At 47.5% G+C, this 17,276-nt stretch overlaps 1 protein-coding gene across 1 annotated transcript; it reads right to left on the minus strand.

Moving 5' to 3' along the window:
• Positions 1-3,231: 3,231 nt before the first annotated feature.
• Positions 3,232-16,191, minus strand: LOC101391560 (5-hydroxytryptamine receptor 5B). The gene is made up of 2 exons (XM_004423889.3): positions 15,367-16,191; positions 3,232-4,470 (listed from the first exon to the last, which is right to left on the minus strand). The coding sequence occupies exons 1-2, from the start codon at positions 16,141-16,143 to the stop codon at positions 4,138-4,140; spliced, it is 1,110 nt and encodes a 369-aa protein (XP_004423946.1). The 5' UTR covers positions 16,144-16,191; the 3' UTR covers positions 3,232-4,137.
• Between the last annotated feature and the right edge of the window lie 1,085 nt (positions 16,192-17,276).

The raw sequence follows: 17,276 nt of genomic DNA on the forward strand, positions 1-17,276 counted from the left end.
GTACCCTGCTGGCCCAAGGAGGACGAGTGACACAAGGAGCAAACAGAGACCCAACCTGCAGATTGAAGCCGAGCCCAGAAGAGCCCAGCCTAGATCAGTGAAACCCCAGCCAACTCACAGACAGCACAGCAAGAAATAAAGGCTTGTTGCTCCACACCGCTGAGCTTTTGTAGTAATTGTGCACAGTTATTGAGAACACAGCTGACAGACAACCACCAAATTGATTTCATGATAGGCTGTGACCTGGTGTTTAAAAGACACTTCTCTGTACCATCCAGCATTAGTGTGGAGGGACCGGATCAGGGGCCAGAAGAATAGGCTTCTGGGGATGGTACCCACGTGTGGAATAGATGCTCACAGAGGACAGCAACCACGATCAGAATCCAAATTCCCTTCAGACATGCCTGAAGAAACGTGGAGGCCGTGTTAAAGGGGAGAAACATAGTATACTTTACATCATACATGACTAAATTTACAGAATAAAACTATTAGGTTAGCCACATCCATCCTACAGGCCTGGAACTTTGTGGAATTGGATTCTGACATGAAGACACTTGAGTGCTCCCTTAATCAGCAAATAAATCCTGACAGGGAAGAGATTTAATTCCTCTTGCAGCCTCCCAACCCCATCTTAGTCATGTTGTACAAAGAGATTTGAGGCAGAACAGACACATTATGCTTATTAAGGGGAAGTTCCTGGAATGTTCATTGTAAATCAGATATTTTGTCAGTAGACTTCTATATCTGATACTCTGTATTAAAAAGAATTACAAGTGCATCCTTACATAAAGTCAATCATCAACTGATCTGTTTCAGAAATTGAGCATTTTTTAATTATAGTGAGTGGTCAGGGAAGGCCTCACTAACTGAAAAAAAAGGTTCAAGTCTAAAAAGTCCAATGGAAGTTGCCACCAAATTAGCAAGCAAACAACCTCCTTTTAGGAAGGACTCGACGTAAGTGATTCCTTCTGCCTGGGATGCTTCCATATGATCCTACATTAAGTCAAAGCCCAAGCCAAATGAATACAATGAGAAAGCATCCTATCCAATAGTGAGAGTAAACCAAAACTCCCATAGATGCCCCCCCAACCATACCTAGACTCTTCCTCTAAGGCTCCTGCCGGGAATCCAGCTAGATCATTGCAAGCCGATCCACTACACCAGGTGAGGTCTCGTGCTGCGGATGTTGGAATGTGGAGCCCAGTCAGATTTCTGTTGGGTTCCCTTTACCTTTCCCATGTTTGAATACAGGCAGACTTGAGTCCAGATACCTTTTCTGCATGTACTCACTGTGTGACCACAGGCAAGCTGCTTACCCTCTTATCTTTTGTTTGTTTGTTTTTTGTTGGTTTTTTTTTTTGTGAGGAAGATCAGCCCTGAGCTAACATCTGATGCCAATCCTCCTCTTTTTCGCTGAGGTAGATTGGCCCTGGGCTAACATCCATGCCCATCTTCCTCTACTTTATATGGGATGCCGCCACAGGCTTGACAAGCAGTGTGTCGGTCCGCACCCTGGATCCGAACCTGCGAACCCCGGGCCGCCGAAGCAGAGTGCGCACACTTAACCACTGCTCCACCAGGCTGGCCCCTGCTTAACCCTCTTAGAACTGGTTAAATGAGGACAATACCTACCTTGTAGGATAGATGTAGGATTAAATGAGCATTTGTATGTAACACCTAGTACAACAGCTGCACATGGTGGGTGCTCAATGACTAGTACTCTTATAATTTGATTGTGTGTTTTATGAAGAGAGGGATGGGGGAAGATCATTACCACCACCTAGTGTCTTTCAGCCACGAGGGAAAATCCCCAGTAGCCCCAGGCTTGAGCTCTAGCCCTTAAAACACTAGGGATGACTTAGAACCTGAGAACACCATTTGATTGATAATAGTGTACCTCCACCCCCTCCAGGTTGTCAGTCATCTCCTAGTCCTTCCTACTCTGCCTTAGTTCACAGAGGATTTGAGGTGGCTTGTAGGAAATACACAGAATATGATGGTAAAATATAAATAGAACATAAAACACTAGGATAGGGAAAACCTAAATAACACTAGGATAGGGAAAACCTAAATAAGAATTGGAATTACAGACTGGCTAGAAACATTCAACACAAATAAGTAGGTTACCAGTTCCTACATAGATTCCAAAGTCAAGTCAGAAATTTGGTTCTGTACTTCCTCCTGATCAAAATGAAAATGGAAACATAGTCAATTAAAAGTCCTCATTATCAAAAGAAAACATTCGTTCACAAAGATTGTAATCATCTGATGACTTGAACTACATCTTTATGTGAAATGCATTGATAGGTTTCATAAGACTGTTTCTTGAAGCATCTTCCAATGAAGAAAAAGAACAAAATTCCAAAGTGTGACTCCAAGAAGGCTGTCATAGGGAGCACACCAAGCACCTTTTTGATGTCCCAACCCCTAGCAACAAAGGAATAGGTGGACCACGTGCTCTTCCCAGACTCCAACTTTTTCTTCTCAACAGGGCTGAGATCAAGCAGAGCTGGGACTGGGATAGTTGGAGGTTATACAGGTCCTCAATTGCAAAAACACAAAAAGTTCAGGAAACACAGGTCGTTTCTGACTCACGTGATGACAAAATCTGATGTGACCCAGCATGAGGCTATTTTTAGTCCTTTTCTCACAGTGTAAATATTCATACATTTTACTGCAGAAATATCCATGTGTTTGATTAGAGGCTGCTGCCCCAGACCCAGCTGGGGGTGTTATCTAATTTATGGACTTGATACCATATTGCCTTTCTAAAACTGAAAAAATTCTAAATCCCAAAACCTATCTGGTCCCAAAGATTTTGGAAAAGGCACTGTGGACCTCTATTCTCTGATAAACCCCAAGGTGCAGGTACTCTATAGTGTAAGCTTAAAGTATGTCTGCACACCTCAGACATCAAGCCAGTGGTGACTGTTAAATTAAAACCTAATCAGTAGGCAGCCAGCCCACCTCCAAAATCAGACTGTGGCCAAGATGACTTAGTCCAGGTATCCTCCTCATCCAGGCCCTTGGATTCCTATACACCTGGGCCACATTTCATATTTGCAGGAAGGCCAGGATGCACTGTGGCAGTTTTGGGGGGGTTTTGTTGGTGTTGTTTGTGTTTTAGTTCCGCAACAGGCATTTTTCCCATCTCAATGACATACACACGTATATGTATATATGTATGTGTGTGTGTGATCACTTACACAGATGAATGATTCTGAGCCTAGAGATGAATGCTTTGAAAGTATTTTTATTATACATACCAGTATGGTGAAGTCATGGGGAAATTTCTCACAGCTGCTCTCCCTCATACAGAAGCAGAGAAAGGACCTCACCAGGGGTTCTCAAGGCTGGCTGCACGGTGGAATCAGCTGGGAAGCTTTGAAAAGCACTGCTGCCTGGGCTGCAGCCACTAGAAATGCCAATAATTTGTCTAAAGAGCAACCTAAGCATCCAGCAGTGTCTCTCACTGATAAGAAAAAAAATTACCTAGAGAAGTTAATAATATATAAATTACCAGACCTCTTCTTTGAAAGTCTGATTCATTAAATATGGGTTGCATTGGACACTTTTTTTAAAAACAAAAGTTCAGATGATCCTCTTCTCCCAAATTGGGATACACTGTGTTGGAGATGGGAGAAGATAAATTGAATGGAGTGGATAAAGGGTGGGAGGAGGACTGTTTCACAAAAGAGATCATCTTCTGAGTGGATGATCTAACAGGCCACTCAGCCCTGTGCTGAGAGACCCTCTGAGGAATATGGTATTAGATAAAGGAAAGGCAAATCAGCTTTGACTCTTGTGTCAATTCCCAGCGACTAACAGCAACTGCCTCAAGTGCTATCTGGAAAGGATTGTGAGGCAGTGTTCCTGCTCAGTAAGGAAACATGCCACGATCAGTTAGCAATGTCTGCCACTCATGGGAAGAGGGCATAGCTGCACGCTTGCCACACATTTGCTGTCTTTCTGAAGAGCCTTTGGCCTTGCCGCTCCTACAGTCCAGGCCCAGCAGTATGGCTCTAAAACGTCCTTAACACTCAGCCGTGGAGAGAAGGCTCCTAGATCACTGGTGAAGGGGAGAAATACAAGTTCCCTCCCCACAACCCGACCCACATGTCTCTCCAAGCCCTGTGCTTATCTCTGCTTGGTGAAGAGGCTCTTGAAGGCGTTGTTGTAGTTCTTGTTAAACGCTGTGTAAATCAGGGGGTTGAAGAAAGAATTGGAGTAGCCAAGCCACAAGAATATGCTTTTCCAGATGGGGGGCAGGCTGCAGGCACAGAGGGGGCTGATGAGCTCCGTCAGGAAGAAGGGAATCCAGCACAGCACAAACACGCCAATGAGAATGCCCACCATCATAGCTGCCCGCTTCTCCTTCTGCTCCCGCCACGAGTCTCCGCCTGCCTGAAAGGTCACCGTTGGGCGACGCGCCGTGAACACCATCTCAGCCTCATGAGGGGCCTCCTTCACCTTGGAACAAAGGAAATGTGGAATTAAAAAATAAAACATAATGCTGGATGAGTAAAGCAACATGAAGCTACTCCAGTCTTGACCAACACTTCCCCTCCAGCCTCTTTCAAGGGGCACATGTACCATAATCCATCAAAAAATATTAGGTGAAAAAGTTCCCGAAACTGTAGGTTAAAATAAGTTCTGAAGGGTCAGGGAGTGAGAGTGGCAGTCCCCACAATGTCAAATAATATGATATAAAGTAGGAGGGAGGCAGTGGAGAGCAGGGGCATTGGTGTCAGACCCAGGCTTGAGTCCCATCTATGAAGCTGGGTGACCAAAGTCCCCTTCCCCCCACCATAGGGCCACTGTGGAGGTGAATTGGGAATGTGTGTTGGGTGCCCAGCACAACCCCTGACACATGGACTCACCCATCCTATACTCATGGAGTGTGCTTGGCACTGGGACTAGGACCCTGAATAGAACAGACCCAGGCCTGCCCCTCACAAAGTTTGCAGCTGGAGACGCAGCCTTGACACATTAATCTTGTAAGAAATTATATAATTACTGTGCTAAATGGATTCAGTTTAAATTATGGGATAATCTGTATTGCCTAGCTTTAGAAAAATAAACTGTAAATGCCTTTGTAGTAATAATTAGCTACCGTTTAAGGAGCCTCCAGCACACTCTCTGCTCCTACCCTCATCCTTTGGTTAGCTCCAATTTACCTCTCGGGTCTCAGCTTAAAGGCCACCAACCCTCTCAGAGTAGCCTTCCTGACCCTCTAAACTCAGTCACGTCTCCCTGTTTGGTACCATGTTCTCCTCTTCCTTAGCAATTTGTGTCATTATGGGTGTTGTAGCTGGCTCCTCTCTGGTCCAAGCTGGACAAGGGCAGGGACTGTGTCTTCCTTGTACACTGCCTGCCCAGGAAACAGCTGCCAAATTAACGACTGATCCTTGCAACAGAACGCTCCACATCTGCATTTTCCTTCCATCCTGGAATGCTGTCAGTAAGGCCACAGATGCTGGAGGCAAGAGGCTTCTAGGCAAGGATCGTGTCTAGTTTTTCTCCCAGACGCAATGGAAAGCAACTGTCAGAACAGCCACACGACCATGGGGCACTTTACAGTGTCCAGAGCACATTCCCTTGTCTTCTGTCACTTCGGTCAGGACGGCCAAGCTAAGGGGGTGGAGCAGTTCCCAGGTGGCCTGACTCCTGAAAGCCCAGGACTCCTCACTCTCAGCACCACCCTCAAATTCTGTGTCTTCTGCTACTTCCCCCACCACCTCTGGCTCCAGTTATTTGGAAAATCACTAAATCAGCCTGAAAACAGACCATGGAGATGTGGACAAAGAAGATTCCTCTCCTTTGCGAGTATATACCCGCATCCTCTCGCCTGCCACTTGGAGAGACAGAATGGAAAGGCAAGTGATTCCAGCAAGAGAACAAACAGCATTTCCCTCCTCCCTGCCCACGCCCCGCCCACCCCGTAAAGGCCTGGCTTGGCAGACACGCACCCTCTGAGGGCCAGCCAGAGCCCCTCTTTCATGAGCCGTTCCGAGGTTTCCCAGTCCTCCCACAGGCAGGTGGGAGCTGCATGTCCCCTTTCCCCTTTAGAAGAGACAGTACGACCAATTCCCTCATAGTAGACCATCATCAAGTCACCAGAGGAAGGCTGAGCCATAAAACATGGCCTCCTGAAATCACCCCGTGAATATTTAGCCGTCTGTTGTCAGGAGAGAAAAATACTATCAGAGCATGAGAGGAAGTGGAAGGAGATTTGTTTGTTTTCCTCCCACTAAGCTCATTCATGGGCACTTTTCCAGCCATTTCTCTGCTGACCTAAATGGCCTCCCAGGCTATGAGTTCCTCCACTGGGTAATGTAAATTCTAAATCCTTGTTAAGCTATTGAAGTAAAGAAATGGGGCAAATTCAGTTCTAAGGAATCCTGGGGGAGGAGAAATAGAGAAAGTAATTCCTCTGATTAAACAGGTTTAAAACACCTCCAGCCTCCCCGACTGTAGCATTTAGCAGAGTCCACCTTTGCTCCACCAAGGGGTCTGTTTGCTAGAAGCCTGTGTTCACTGATCTTCACCTGAGCCTGCTACGCCCTGTGCACAGTGATGCTGGAAGACAATGGAATCTTTCCAGAAACAGACTCAAAGAAAAAGTCAATCAGGGATGATCCTGGTTTGCTAGGAGACTGATTAGTTTGGCTTTTTTCGTTTGAAATGTGATACCCAATAGAAAACCAAAAGACACTAAGAATTCCGGAGAAGCTACTATAAAACAGACACTGTGCTAAACGCTTAGAATGGATGACTTTAAGTCACCCTCACACCAAACCTTTGAGGTGTTGTTATCATCTCCATTTTACAGTTGAGAAAACACTCTGAGAGGCTAAATACCATATCCAAGGTCACACAGTCGCTTATTGTTGGAGCTGGAAGTCAAACTTGAGTATTTTGAACTAGAGACCACACTCTTAACCCCTGCTTGTTATTCTGCACCTTTAGTAAAAGTGATTGATCTGAATAGGTTCCCACAGAACCTATTTTAAGGATCATATCTATACTTGGGGTGCTTTTAAAATGGACATCTGTGGCTTCTTGGGCAATTTCTAGGGCCTCCAGCAACCAGCTCTAGGGCCATCCCTGAGCTTCTCCATCTTTCCTCTTTGGTTTCTCTCTCCTCAGCTTCTTCACCATGACTTCCCTGTACACTTGTCTGAAGACAGACCATTCAGGCCTAAGAGGCCTGTGACCCTGAGTTAGAATCCGCTAATCTGAAGGCAAGAATACAGACTGTGGAATGCACACAACCAGTAGCACCTGGCACTTTTGGGGCCTGCTGTAAGAGGAAAGGTGATCTGAATACACAGAAGTTTGGAGACATCAAATGCCATGGCCAAGGCCACACAAGCAGGGAAAAGCAGAACCAAGGTGCCTGCCCAGTCTGTCTGGTTCCAGATCTATATGGTTTCTTTCTGCCACACTGAGACATGACCTAAAAGATGGGTTTACCTAAATATCCCCATAGAGTCTGAGACTTTTCCATCTAAAATGAATTAAGGACCAAATCTGCCAGACAATCTATGCTCACACATTTATTAATTACCTGTCTGTATAGGGACTATGTACTTATTACTTATTTCCCAGTAAGTCCCAATTTCAAATATTCTGTCCCACTGTTCCCATAAGTACTCTGATATCATGGATTCTAAGTCATCATTCAGAATATTGTGTCATGACCAACACTCCAGGAGGGCAGTGACCATGAGTGTCCTGTCCACTAAAAAATCCCCAGGACCCAATGTAATGTATGGTATATAGTGAAAACTCAATAAATATTTAGTGAATAAATACATGATTGGAGGAGACAGTTCTCTTGCACGTCTCTTGTGTTGCTGCACATCTTGCTGGCAAAGACACTGACACCCCTTGATTTGGACAGCTTGTCGAGGATGTTTGTAAGGCAAACAGCCTGGGAAGACAGAGATAGTGTCTCCCAGTGGAAAAGAGGGCAGGTTTGCTTGCGACCCGTTATAAAAGATTCAGGTTTCCTAAGAGTGGAAGGCAGGTTTATTTATTGTCTAACACTGGTCAACACAGACTTGAGTTCCCTAATCTGAGAGTTCCTCTACTGTGACGCAAATCCATCTGGGCCACTGTGTCACTCCCATGGGACTGTGAGGGAAAGGGGAACCAATGCAGACATTAAGCTCATGCTGCCTGTGTGCCACGAGTAATAAAAGTCTTTTGACTCGGATCCAGAAGTCTCCAGTCTTCTGCCAGCATCCAGTAAACTGTGGCAGGCTGACTTTTTAGTTTGCAAGCAGGGTAAAATCTCAGACCTTCACAGTTCTTGACAGCTGTCCAGTACTTGGCTAGCTGGTTCCACACACTATCTTACTCACTTATAGCAGCAACCAATAAGGAAGGAAACCAAGGCTCAGAGCAAGTTAGTGATTAGATAGGATTCCAATCTGAACCCCCATTTCCACAACCCTAACCATGAAAAACCTTATTTGTATTGTAGGCTTACAGTGAGGATTACAATGAGACAGTAGTACATACCCCATAGTAGGACCTCATAAATGTCAGCTTCATGTCCCCTTGTCCCTTCCCTCTCTTCTAATAAAAAAAATTCCAGCTGCCACAGAAAGAGCCCACAAACATTTGTAATCCTCTAACATTGTCAGATAAACATCCTAATAAGAAATAGAAAAGGAAAGCAGAAAGAAAAAAGATGGTTCCTAATCACTTGGGAACCTTCCAGTTTGCACTGTGGCCACACGGGTCAGGCATCCAGTGTGGCAAGACTCTTTACATGGCTGGTATTGAGGCAACCACACTAACCCTAGTGACCAGTGAAGCCCTACAACATCTGAGAGACGGGGGACATGGAGAGCTTTCTAGTTTTGGTTGAAGGCAATCTGGATTGTAACTGGAATTCCCCATTTCTAACCAGAGTTCAGCAGGTTAGGACTTAGAGCACCGGGCCCTCCATTCTCTCTGCCCAAGATTTACTGAGATAACCAAGCTCTAAGTCGCATTTCTTGAAGGCACTTGAAAGAGATAACTCACCAAAATAGCCCCTCAAAGTAAACAGAAGCTGTCTAGCTTGTCTGACAAACTAGAATAGGAAATTTTCTCAGTTGCTTCTCTTGTGCAAGAGAAGCTAAGAAAATAAATCAAGGAAGTCTTCTTGTAAAAAATGAAAGCAGATCACTGCTAGGCTTGAAGAAAATGAACTTTCCCTTCAGTGTAATTATATACCCAACAGAGTAGAGTTTTGCTAAGTTTTGGAGTATGATTATAACATAAGGTACAATTGCTATCATTCTTATATTTGGAAACATGGATTTTTGTGGGGAGTTTAGTCACCCTGGAATGGCTTAGTCACCCTGGAATGGCTAAGAACTCACTGGAGTTAATGCTGAGAAGGGGAAAATGTAATCGAGTGTGTTCAAGTTAGGCTACATTTGTGTTTTCAGCTCTACTATCATCTGATCTAAAGTCATCCCCCTTTATGAGTGGATGCCAACGGAAGGTCCTCTGCTGAAGCAAGAGTTCTTGCCCTGAGGTCTCTGCACTCCCAGACCAGAGATTCATGGCGCAGGGGGAGGGTGTAATGGAGAGAGGGGACATTTTGCCTTTTGCACATGCATTGTCCAGCCTCTGTTCTGATATGCCCCCTAGGGGACCCTGCCTACCCTGACGACTGCTGTCCTGCCTCAGAGAGTCCCAGTTACTACTGCACTACTGAGGGTTCCATCCCTCAGGAGAGCCAGAGGGGAGGAAAGGCTGAGCATCACTCTCCAGAGATGGGCCTCAGGGAGTGCCCAATGCAAATTGAGTGAGAAAGCACCTACATACCTGTCTAGGCAGCAAGTTTTCTTTGATTTGCAAGGAATTCTGTGACCTACCAAAAGGTTAAGAACTGTGAAATTTGGATCTCATTCTTCCACTGAGAAGCTCAGTCTTCTCCAAGAACTACACCGACTTAAGAAGTAGCCTGTTGCAAGGCCCTGGGTGAAAATACACGGTCCCTGAACTGTACTTGTCTACATCCCTCTTCGTTTCTCATTCTCCCCCTCCACCACTCCCCAAAACTCCACTCAGAGAGAAAAGAGAAATGAAGTGGAGATAAAGAGGCAGAATGAACGTAATGATGTAAGGAGAACAAGGGAGAAGTTTATAGAGAGGGGAAGCCCAGGGATATTTCTGAAGGTTTAGAAAAAACGCTCCTTGGTGCACCCAAGAACTTCTGGAAACTCTCAGTTAGGTGCCAATCTTAAAAGAATCAAACCATAAGGCAGATGTTTTGTTACCACTGATACAATTTGATTCATAAAATTTACTTCTCTAAAATTAAAATAACCTCGCAGTCTGGCATGGGAATGTGTTTGCACCCACAGTTCTTTTTATAGACAGAATCAAAGCGAGGGTGGTGATTTTCCACCCTCTTCCCATAGCTGAGCTCTGACTGAACCCGGGTCCCAAATGTGGTTCCCTCCACAAACCCACCAGCTGCTTTTAGTCTTTGGGGTGGTCCAGATGACAACTAAACGTTGGACAAGTGACAAAAACATAAAGCGCTCTGTACAGATTTCAGGTCGCTCAGGGCTTACGTCCTCTATGCTTCAAACACACAAACTTGTTAGTGTTAATAAAGAGAGTTGGCTTAGAGAGCCAAATATTTTGTACATAACATTATCTAAAACTCAGATCCAAGTTGTCACAAACCCTACAGCTCAATACAACACATTTATTTTGCCCTCTACAGTTTACAAAGTGCTTTGCCGTACACTATTCAGTCTTTCAGGACCATTGTTCCCTGGGCAGACTTATAGCAGAGCACCTATAATATAGACTTCATTGCATTTATAATTCTATAATTGTGGTCTATTAAAATTAATCCCTTGTGAGCAGAGACCTTGCTTGCCCATTCTTTGAAACCTCAGAGGCCACCACATTGCCTGATAGATATAGGGCAGTAAAAGTCAGTCAGGTAATGTTGAACACCATCTGCCTGTCTTATTGGGTGATTTAAAAAATGTCCACAGGTTCACTGACACTTCTCCCAAAGGTGGAGCCTAATTCCCCTTCTCTTGAGTGTGGGCGGGAGTTAGAGACTCACTTCTAGTGACTAGAATACAGGGGATGTGGTCCTATGGAACTTCTGAGACTAGATCATAGAAGGCATTGCAGTTTCCTCCTTGCTTCACTCTCTTGGAGTAGGGGAAGCCAGCCGCCATGTTTTGATAACACTCAAGCAGCCCCGTAGGGACCCCCTGCTAACAGCCATGTGAGTGAGCTGTTCTGGAAGCAGAGTCTCCAGCCCCAGTCCAGCCTTTGAATAACTGCTGCCCCATCCAACATCTTGGCCACAACCACAAGAGCCCTTGGGCCAGAACCACCCAGCTAAGCCGTTCCCAATGCCTGACCACAGAAACCAGAGTTAATACGTGCTTGTTGTTTTAAGCCACTCAACTTTGGGGTAATTTGTTACACAACCAGTAAATAACTAATCCACCTACGATGGTGAGTAATAGCAGTAAGAGGAATAAAATAATAATTTATTATTTATAAGAGGAATATAAAAAATAATAATACAGCAGCTATCATTTATGGTTTACTGTTTTAGATACTCCACACACACTATTATCTCATTCACTCTTCACAAGAATATTATGAAGCAGATGGCAATATTTCCATTTTACCTATGGGGAAATACAGACTTAGATTAAGTCACTTGGCTAAAGTGCTAATGAGTGGTACAAAAAGAATTGAAATCCAGGTCTCCTTGTTTCCAAATCCCATGCTCTTAACCACTGTGCACACTGTCTCCCAACACATGTTTATTGATGGAGTGAATGATTGAAGGGTATCAACCACGCATTAGGACATTTACGAGCCCCAGGCATCATTGCCTCTGTGGGCCCCTTCCTCCATTAAAAAATATTAAAAATTATATTTTATGACCACAACATTGTGAAGACTAATATAATTGAAGCTGGGTTCATTATTATAGATTCATTACTATTATATTCATTTCTCCTCTTATTTTAAAAGAGATTAAAATTAAACCATTTCCCTGGGCCTCTAAAAGTATTGTTGCTCTTGGTAATGTGCCTATCGTGCCTAATGAATAAATAGGCCCTGGTATCAACTTGTGTACAGCAATCAAACAATTGAAAAGAAAAAAAATTTTGATGTCACATTTTAAAAGCCAAGTAAATAATCTCTATTGACTTTGCTTTTTTCTTTTTCTAACCAGTAAAGGGCACAGGGCAGTAGGAAATAATCATAACCCACGGGGGTTGCTTTGGGGGGAGCAGACTATACTGTGTACATGGTGGTGCGTCTATGAGGTTGAAAAGAAGGATGGCAGGGCAGGAATTAGTCCTGCCTCCTGCAAGAAGCTGGCGGTGCCTCTGGCTCAGCTGTGTTCAGCTCTCCTGGAAAGGAGAGTTCACGTGCCTAGTTTTGAGAGCCTGCTCCCCATGATCCCCCTTGACCGGGATATGACTGCCTCACTCCTGTGAAGGTTGAGATGCTTATGAGCAGTGGGACAGTGCTCAGAAGTCAAGTTCCTGGAGACAGCATGGAGTCATGAAAAAGTAATAGAAAGAACAGTGACTGTAGATCTGGTACAAACCTCAGCCTCTCCACCCAATACCTGCGTGGTCTTAGATGAACTAACTTTGTGGCACCTTAGTTTTATCATCTGCAAAATGAGGGCTGTGTGGCAAAGACAGTGCTCACCAAATATCCACACACTCCCCTCGATTTCACAGCCAGTGGCCGGCCAAGGGACTGTGAACAGCAGTGACATGTTACTTCAGCGTGAGGCAGTTAAAAGCTGCCATATCTCCACATATCTCTTCCCCTCCCACAGCAACCTGGGAAGCCATATGTTCAAGACAACATAGCTAAAACATGAGAAGTGGCCCCGATCCATGAGTTACTGCCTGGAGGAGAGCTATGCAGGAGGGCTGTCAGACCCACATGGAGCTGGAGAGAGAGTGACAGAAACAGTTAGTTTGGGGGTTATATGTTACTGAGTATATCTTAGTTTATCCTGACTAATAGAGACTGTAATGCCAACTTGGCTGGATCACAAGGATTAAATGAAAGGAGGAATGTAAAGCATCAGAACAGTGCCTGGAAGGGAACTCACCCAGGAAACATTTATTTCCTTCTCTACTTTCAAAAATTGCATTTTGCCCCAAAGAATTAATCACTGTCCAGGAACTGTTACAGATCCCTTTCTGATAATATTTTAGTGTTGGGACTTAGGGACAGAATTCTGAAAAAGATGAAGGATGTACACAGCCTTGTCACCAGAGGCTGCAGACTTCAGAAGAGCTTCTGTCACCCACAGAAAGCAGTACAGACACTTTGCAGGATCTAAATTCAACTCAACTCATTTCCTCTAGAGTGCAGAAAAAGCAGGTGGGGGGAGGGTAGAGAGACAGCATTCCTGGCATATTATTTTAAATTTTTGTTTGGATGTCTTGTGGCCAGAAAGCTTGCAAATGCTGACTCAGCAACCCAGGAGTTTGCGTGAAGGCTTGCTGGAGCCCAAGGAAGCAGGTTGCTCTTGAACAGCATCTCATCTACAGTCTCAGCATCATATGATTGAAGACTTGTAGCGATGATTTAGACCAATACTGTGTGTTAAAGAAGAGAACTTACAGCCCAAAGTGGAGAAGGGGATTGCTCCAGGTCACACTGCCAGCGAGTGGAAGAATCACAACACTGCCCTCCCTCCCAGAGCTCTTTTTCCCCACCAATGGCCACCCCAGATTGGCCAGGCTCCCATGCGGTCACATCTTCTTTGTATCACCTGCCTGAATGGGGCCTGTCAAATTGAACACTAAACTCAGGCTTGGTGAGCCTTTCTTGGCATCCACTTGACCGTGATTTCTCTGGGTGCACATCGGATTGATGTAGCTATTAAAAGTCAGCCCCACCTCGGCAATCCAACAGAAAAACTATAATCACCAGACATTTCCAAGGGACCTTTCAAAGAACATCACTAATTCTCAATAAAGCTCTCCCCTACCAACAGTTTCCAATTATAGTCTTGACGTTCCTATTTTATGCTACAAAATTCCTCTGCCATTTAACGAAGGGGAAAAAAACACTGCTTTTAAAATACATATATTTCAATAGGCTAAGTACCTGAGTTAACTTTCCAAAATTAAAACAAAACTAACAAAAAACTTAACCCTGTCTTTCATTTCCCCCCTCACGCACTCTATGGTATTTGGAAAGGGGCATAAGTCCTGTTATTCTCCAGGAGAGTGAGGCTGAGAGCCGCCCCCCCCCCACAACAACAGGGAAAGTTTGGGGCTTCTAGGCTGAGGAGGGAGCTGACATCTATTAGGGGGGCTTGGCCCAAAGGCACAAAGCTCCCATTCTAAATACAACCTTAGAAGTTCTGCCAAATGCAGGTCCTCCATCTCATTCATTTCCAGGGTTATCTTCAAGCCTACTGTAGATTGCCAGGCAATATTGATCTCCTAACTCCTGCCAGCTCTGCCACCCCTGTGTGCCAGGCACTGTGCTAGATGCTTCACGTTCTTCATCTCATGTACTCCTCACCAAGAGCCCCAAGAAGCAGGAATTAACTTGTTTAAAGATGAGGAACCGAGGCCCACAGAGACTAAGCAGTTGGCCCAATGTCACGAGCTAGGATTTGAACCCACGGGTCTATCTCGTTCCAAAGTCCCTAGAGGAGGGCACTGAGGTTGGAATAGTGAAAGGAAAGTGACACTGGACTGTTTTTATCCTCACTTCTCCCTTGGCAGGGATCTGGCCCATAGAGTTGGGGAATATAGTCTCTGGAGTGCAGAGGATGGACTAGGGTGCGGTGGAGACAGAAAATAAGGGGTGCATGCTCACAGGAATTTCCTCATCTGCGGGATGAATTCGAGCCTACCTCAGTCCCGCTGGGTCTAGCCGGGGCCAGGAAGTCGGTGGCGGAAGAACTCACACGGACACAATCACTCCAGGGGAAAAGCAACAGAGGGAGCAGTGGATCAGACGTGCCCTCACCGCAGCCGACAAACGCTGCCCCTGCCAACCCTCTTCAGCCCCGTCGTTCAGCGGTGCCAGCTCCAGCCCTAGCGTGCAGGTGGCGAAACCCCTTCCCCTGGGCGCATCAGGTACGCAGATGGCGAGCCCTCCACGTGCTGCGCCAAGTGCAGGTGATGCGCCCCTCTGTGTGCACTTCGGAAGAGCAGATGGCAAACTATCCGTGCGCGCCAGGTGCGCTGCCGGCCAACCTTTTCGCGCGCTCCCCAGGTGTGCAAGCTTCCGCCACCAACTCCCTTTCTCCAAGCTTCGTCCTCCACCAGCGACCCCCTTTCCCAAGCTCCCATTCCGCCGTCCGCCCCTCACCTGCACGGTTGTGGGCACCGGCAGCACAGCCCTGCGGCGGCGGCCGAAGCGAAACTTGGCCGCCTTGTAGATCTTCCAGTAGACAAATAGCACTACGCCGAGCGGCAGGTAGAAGGCGCCACAGGTGGAGAAGACGGCGTAGGAGGGTTCCTGGCTCACCTGGCAGCGCTGGAGCCGAGCGTCGTATGCCTCACCCCAGCCAAAGAGCAGCGGCGCGAGGGCGATGAGCGCGGAGAGCGCCCAGGTGAGCGCGATCATGAGCGCCGAGGCGCGGCGGCGGGTGCGCAGCGTGTACTGCAGGTGGCGCGTGATGGTCCAGTAGCGGTCCAGGGCGATGGCCGCCACGTTCCAGATGCTGGCGGTGCAGCACAGCACGTCGAAGGAGATCCACACGTGGCACAGTCTCCTGCCCAGCCACCAACGTCGCCCGGCCGACAGCTCGCTCACCAGGCTCAGTGGCATCACCAGCGCTGCCACTAGCACGTCTGACACGGCCGTCGAGGCCACCAAGTTATGCGGCACACGATGGAAGGCGCGGACGCGCAGGATGGTGACCAGAACCAGCAGGTTCCACAGGAAAGTGGCCGCGATCAGCAGCACCAGCAGCGTCACCACCAGCACCGTGAACACCGAGAGGGGCGGCTCTCGGCCGGGCAGGGCAGCGCCGCCTGGGGTGGACCTGACGACCCCGCCGGGGCTTGGGCTGCTGTTGCAGGTCTCGGGTCCGGCGGGAAGGGCGACGCCGGTGGCGGCCACCGAAAGGTTAGCTGCTTCCATAGCTCCGCGGCGCGCCGGCTCCCGGCTCCCAGGCAGGGGACGCAGGCGCAGCCCCGGGTCTCCGCGAGGACCAGGCGGGTGGGGTCGTGGGAGGGGGCACTGCGTGTCCGAGGAGGGCAGAGAGGAGTCCAGGTCGCCCTACCCTGCTCCCTCCTTGGCCCGCAGCCCCCCTTTGTGCCTCTGCCTGGAGCCTTCGTGGACCTCTTTTCCAGTGGAGGAAAAATAGAGAGTGGGACCCCTCAGGAGTCCAGCTCCGCTCGGCGCGCCGGTCCCACCCACCTCTCCTCGCCGTCCCCGGGGCAACGGGCTGTCGTGGGGCTGGGAATCCCAGAGCGCAGCCGAGTGTCCGCGCAGGGGCGGGCTTGGAGAGTTGCCCCCCACTCCCACCTCCACCCCGGCGGCAGTGTGGGCGGGGGCGGGGGTGGTCTGGAGAACCTGCGAACAGAAGCCAGGCCTTCGCGCGGTCGGGCGGCTCCCCCCGCCTCCTCCGTGCGGGGAGAACCCTAATTGCGGGGCTCTCGGGGAAAGTTCACAATCTCGTAGGAACTCCGTAGCTGCCACCTCCCCGCCCTCTCCCAGACAGACGGGTTCTTGTTTCCTCGAATCTTGATCTTGCATCTTCGTACCTGAATTAGGAGACTCCGGTATTTGGTAAGTGAAACAGGAAGCCCCTAAACCCGGCTCCATCCCGCCGCCCCACCTGCAGCACTTCTACCCGGCCAGGGCTTCGTGGGGCCTGCAGGTCACCGTCTGGCTCCACGCAGAAAGCGCTACGTCTAAGAGTTTGGCAGAGGTCTGGAAGAGGGAGCGTTTACAACCTCCTTGCCATGCCGTCCCTGACCCTGTCCCATCACATCCCTACAGGCAACACACCTGCACTTCCCCCCCACCCCCCCCTTTGCAGTTGCTGACATTCCTGATTATAATCTCTGTGTTCCGGTTCTTCACATCCAGGATAGGACTGGAGTTATTTTTGTTGACCCTTGGGCAAAGGTAGAAACCAATTAAAAACGTGAAATTCCCCTAACTCTTCACCCGGCCCCCATTTTCAGTCTCTTACACTTTTAAAAAATAGTTCAATCACAGTTAAATCAACCTAAAGCTGCATTACTTCTCTTCTGGGGAGTAGAATA

Source organism: Ceratotherium simum, chromosome 9, assembly GCF_057802395.1.
Source record: "Ceratotherium simum simum isolate JZ-2026a chromosome 9, ASM5780239v1, whole genome shotgun sequence".
Classification (NCBI taxonomy): Eukaryota; Metazoa; Chordata; class Mammalia; order Perissodactyla; family Rhinocerotidae; genus Ceratotherium; species Ceratotherium simum.

What these genes read in the sequence shown, in the direction of transcription:
- LOC101391560 (XM_004423889.3), bottom strand. Translation starts at nt 16,143, where the DNA reads ATGGAAGCAGCTAACCTTTCGGTGGCCGCCACCGGCGTCGCCCTTCCC. An exon ending in CGGTGCCCACAACCGTGCAG is followed by an intron (nt 4,471 to 15,366) that starts GTGAGGGGCGGA and finishes CTTTGTTCCAAG; the next exon opens with GTGAAGGAGGCCCCTCATGA.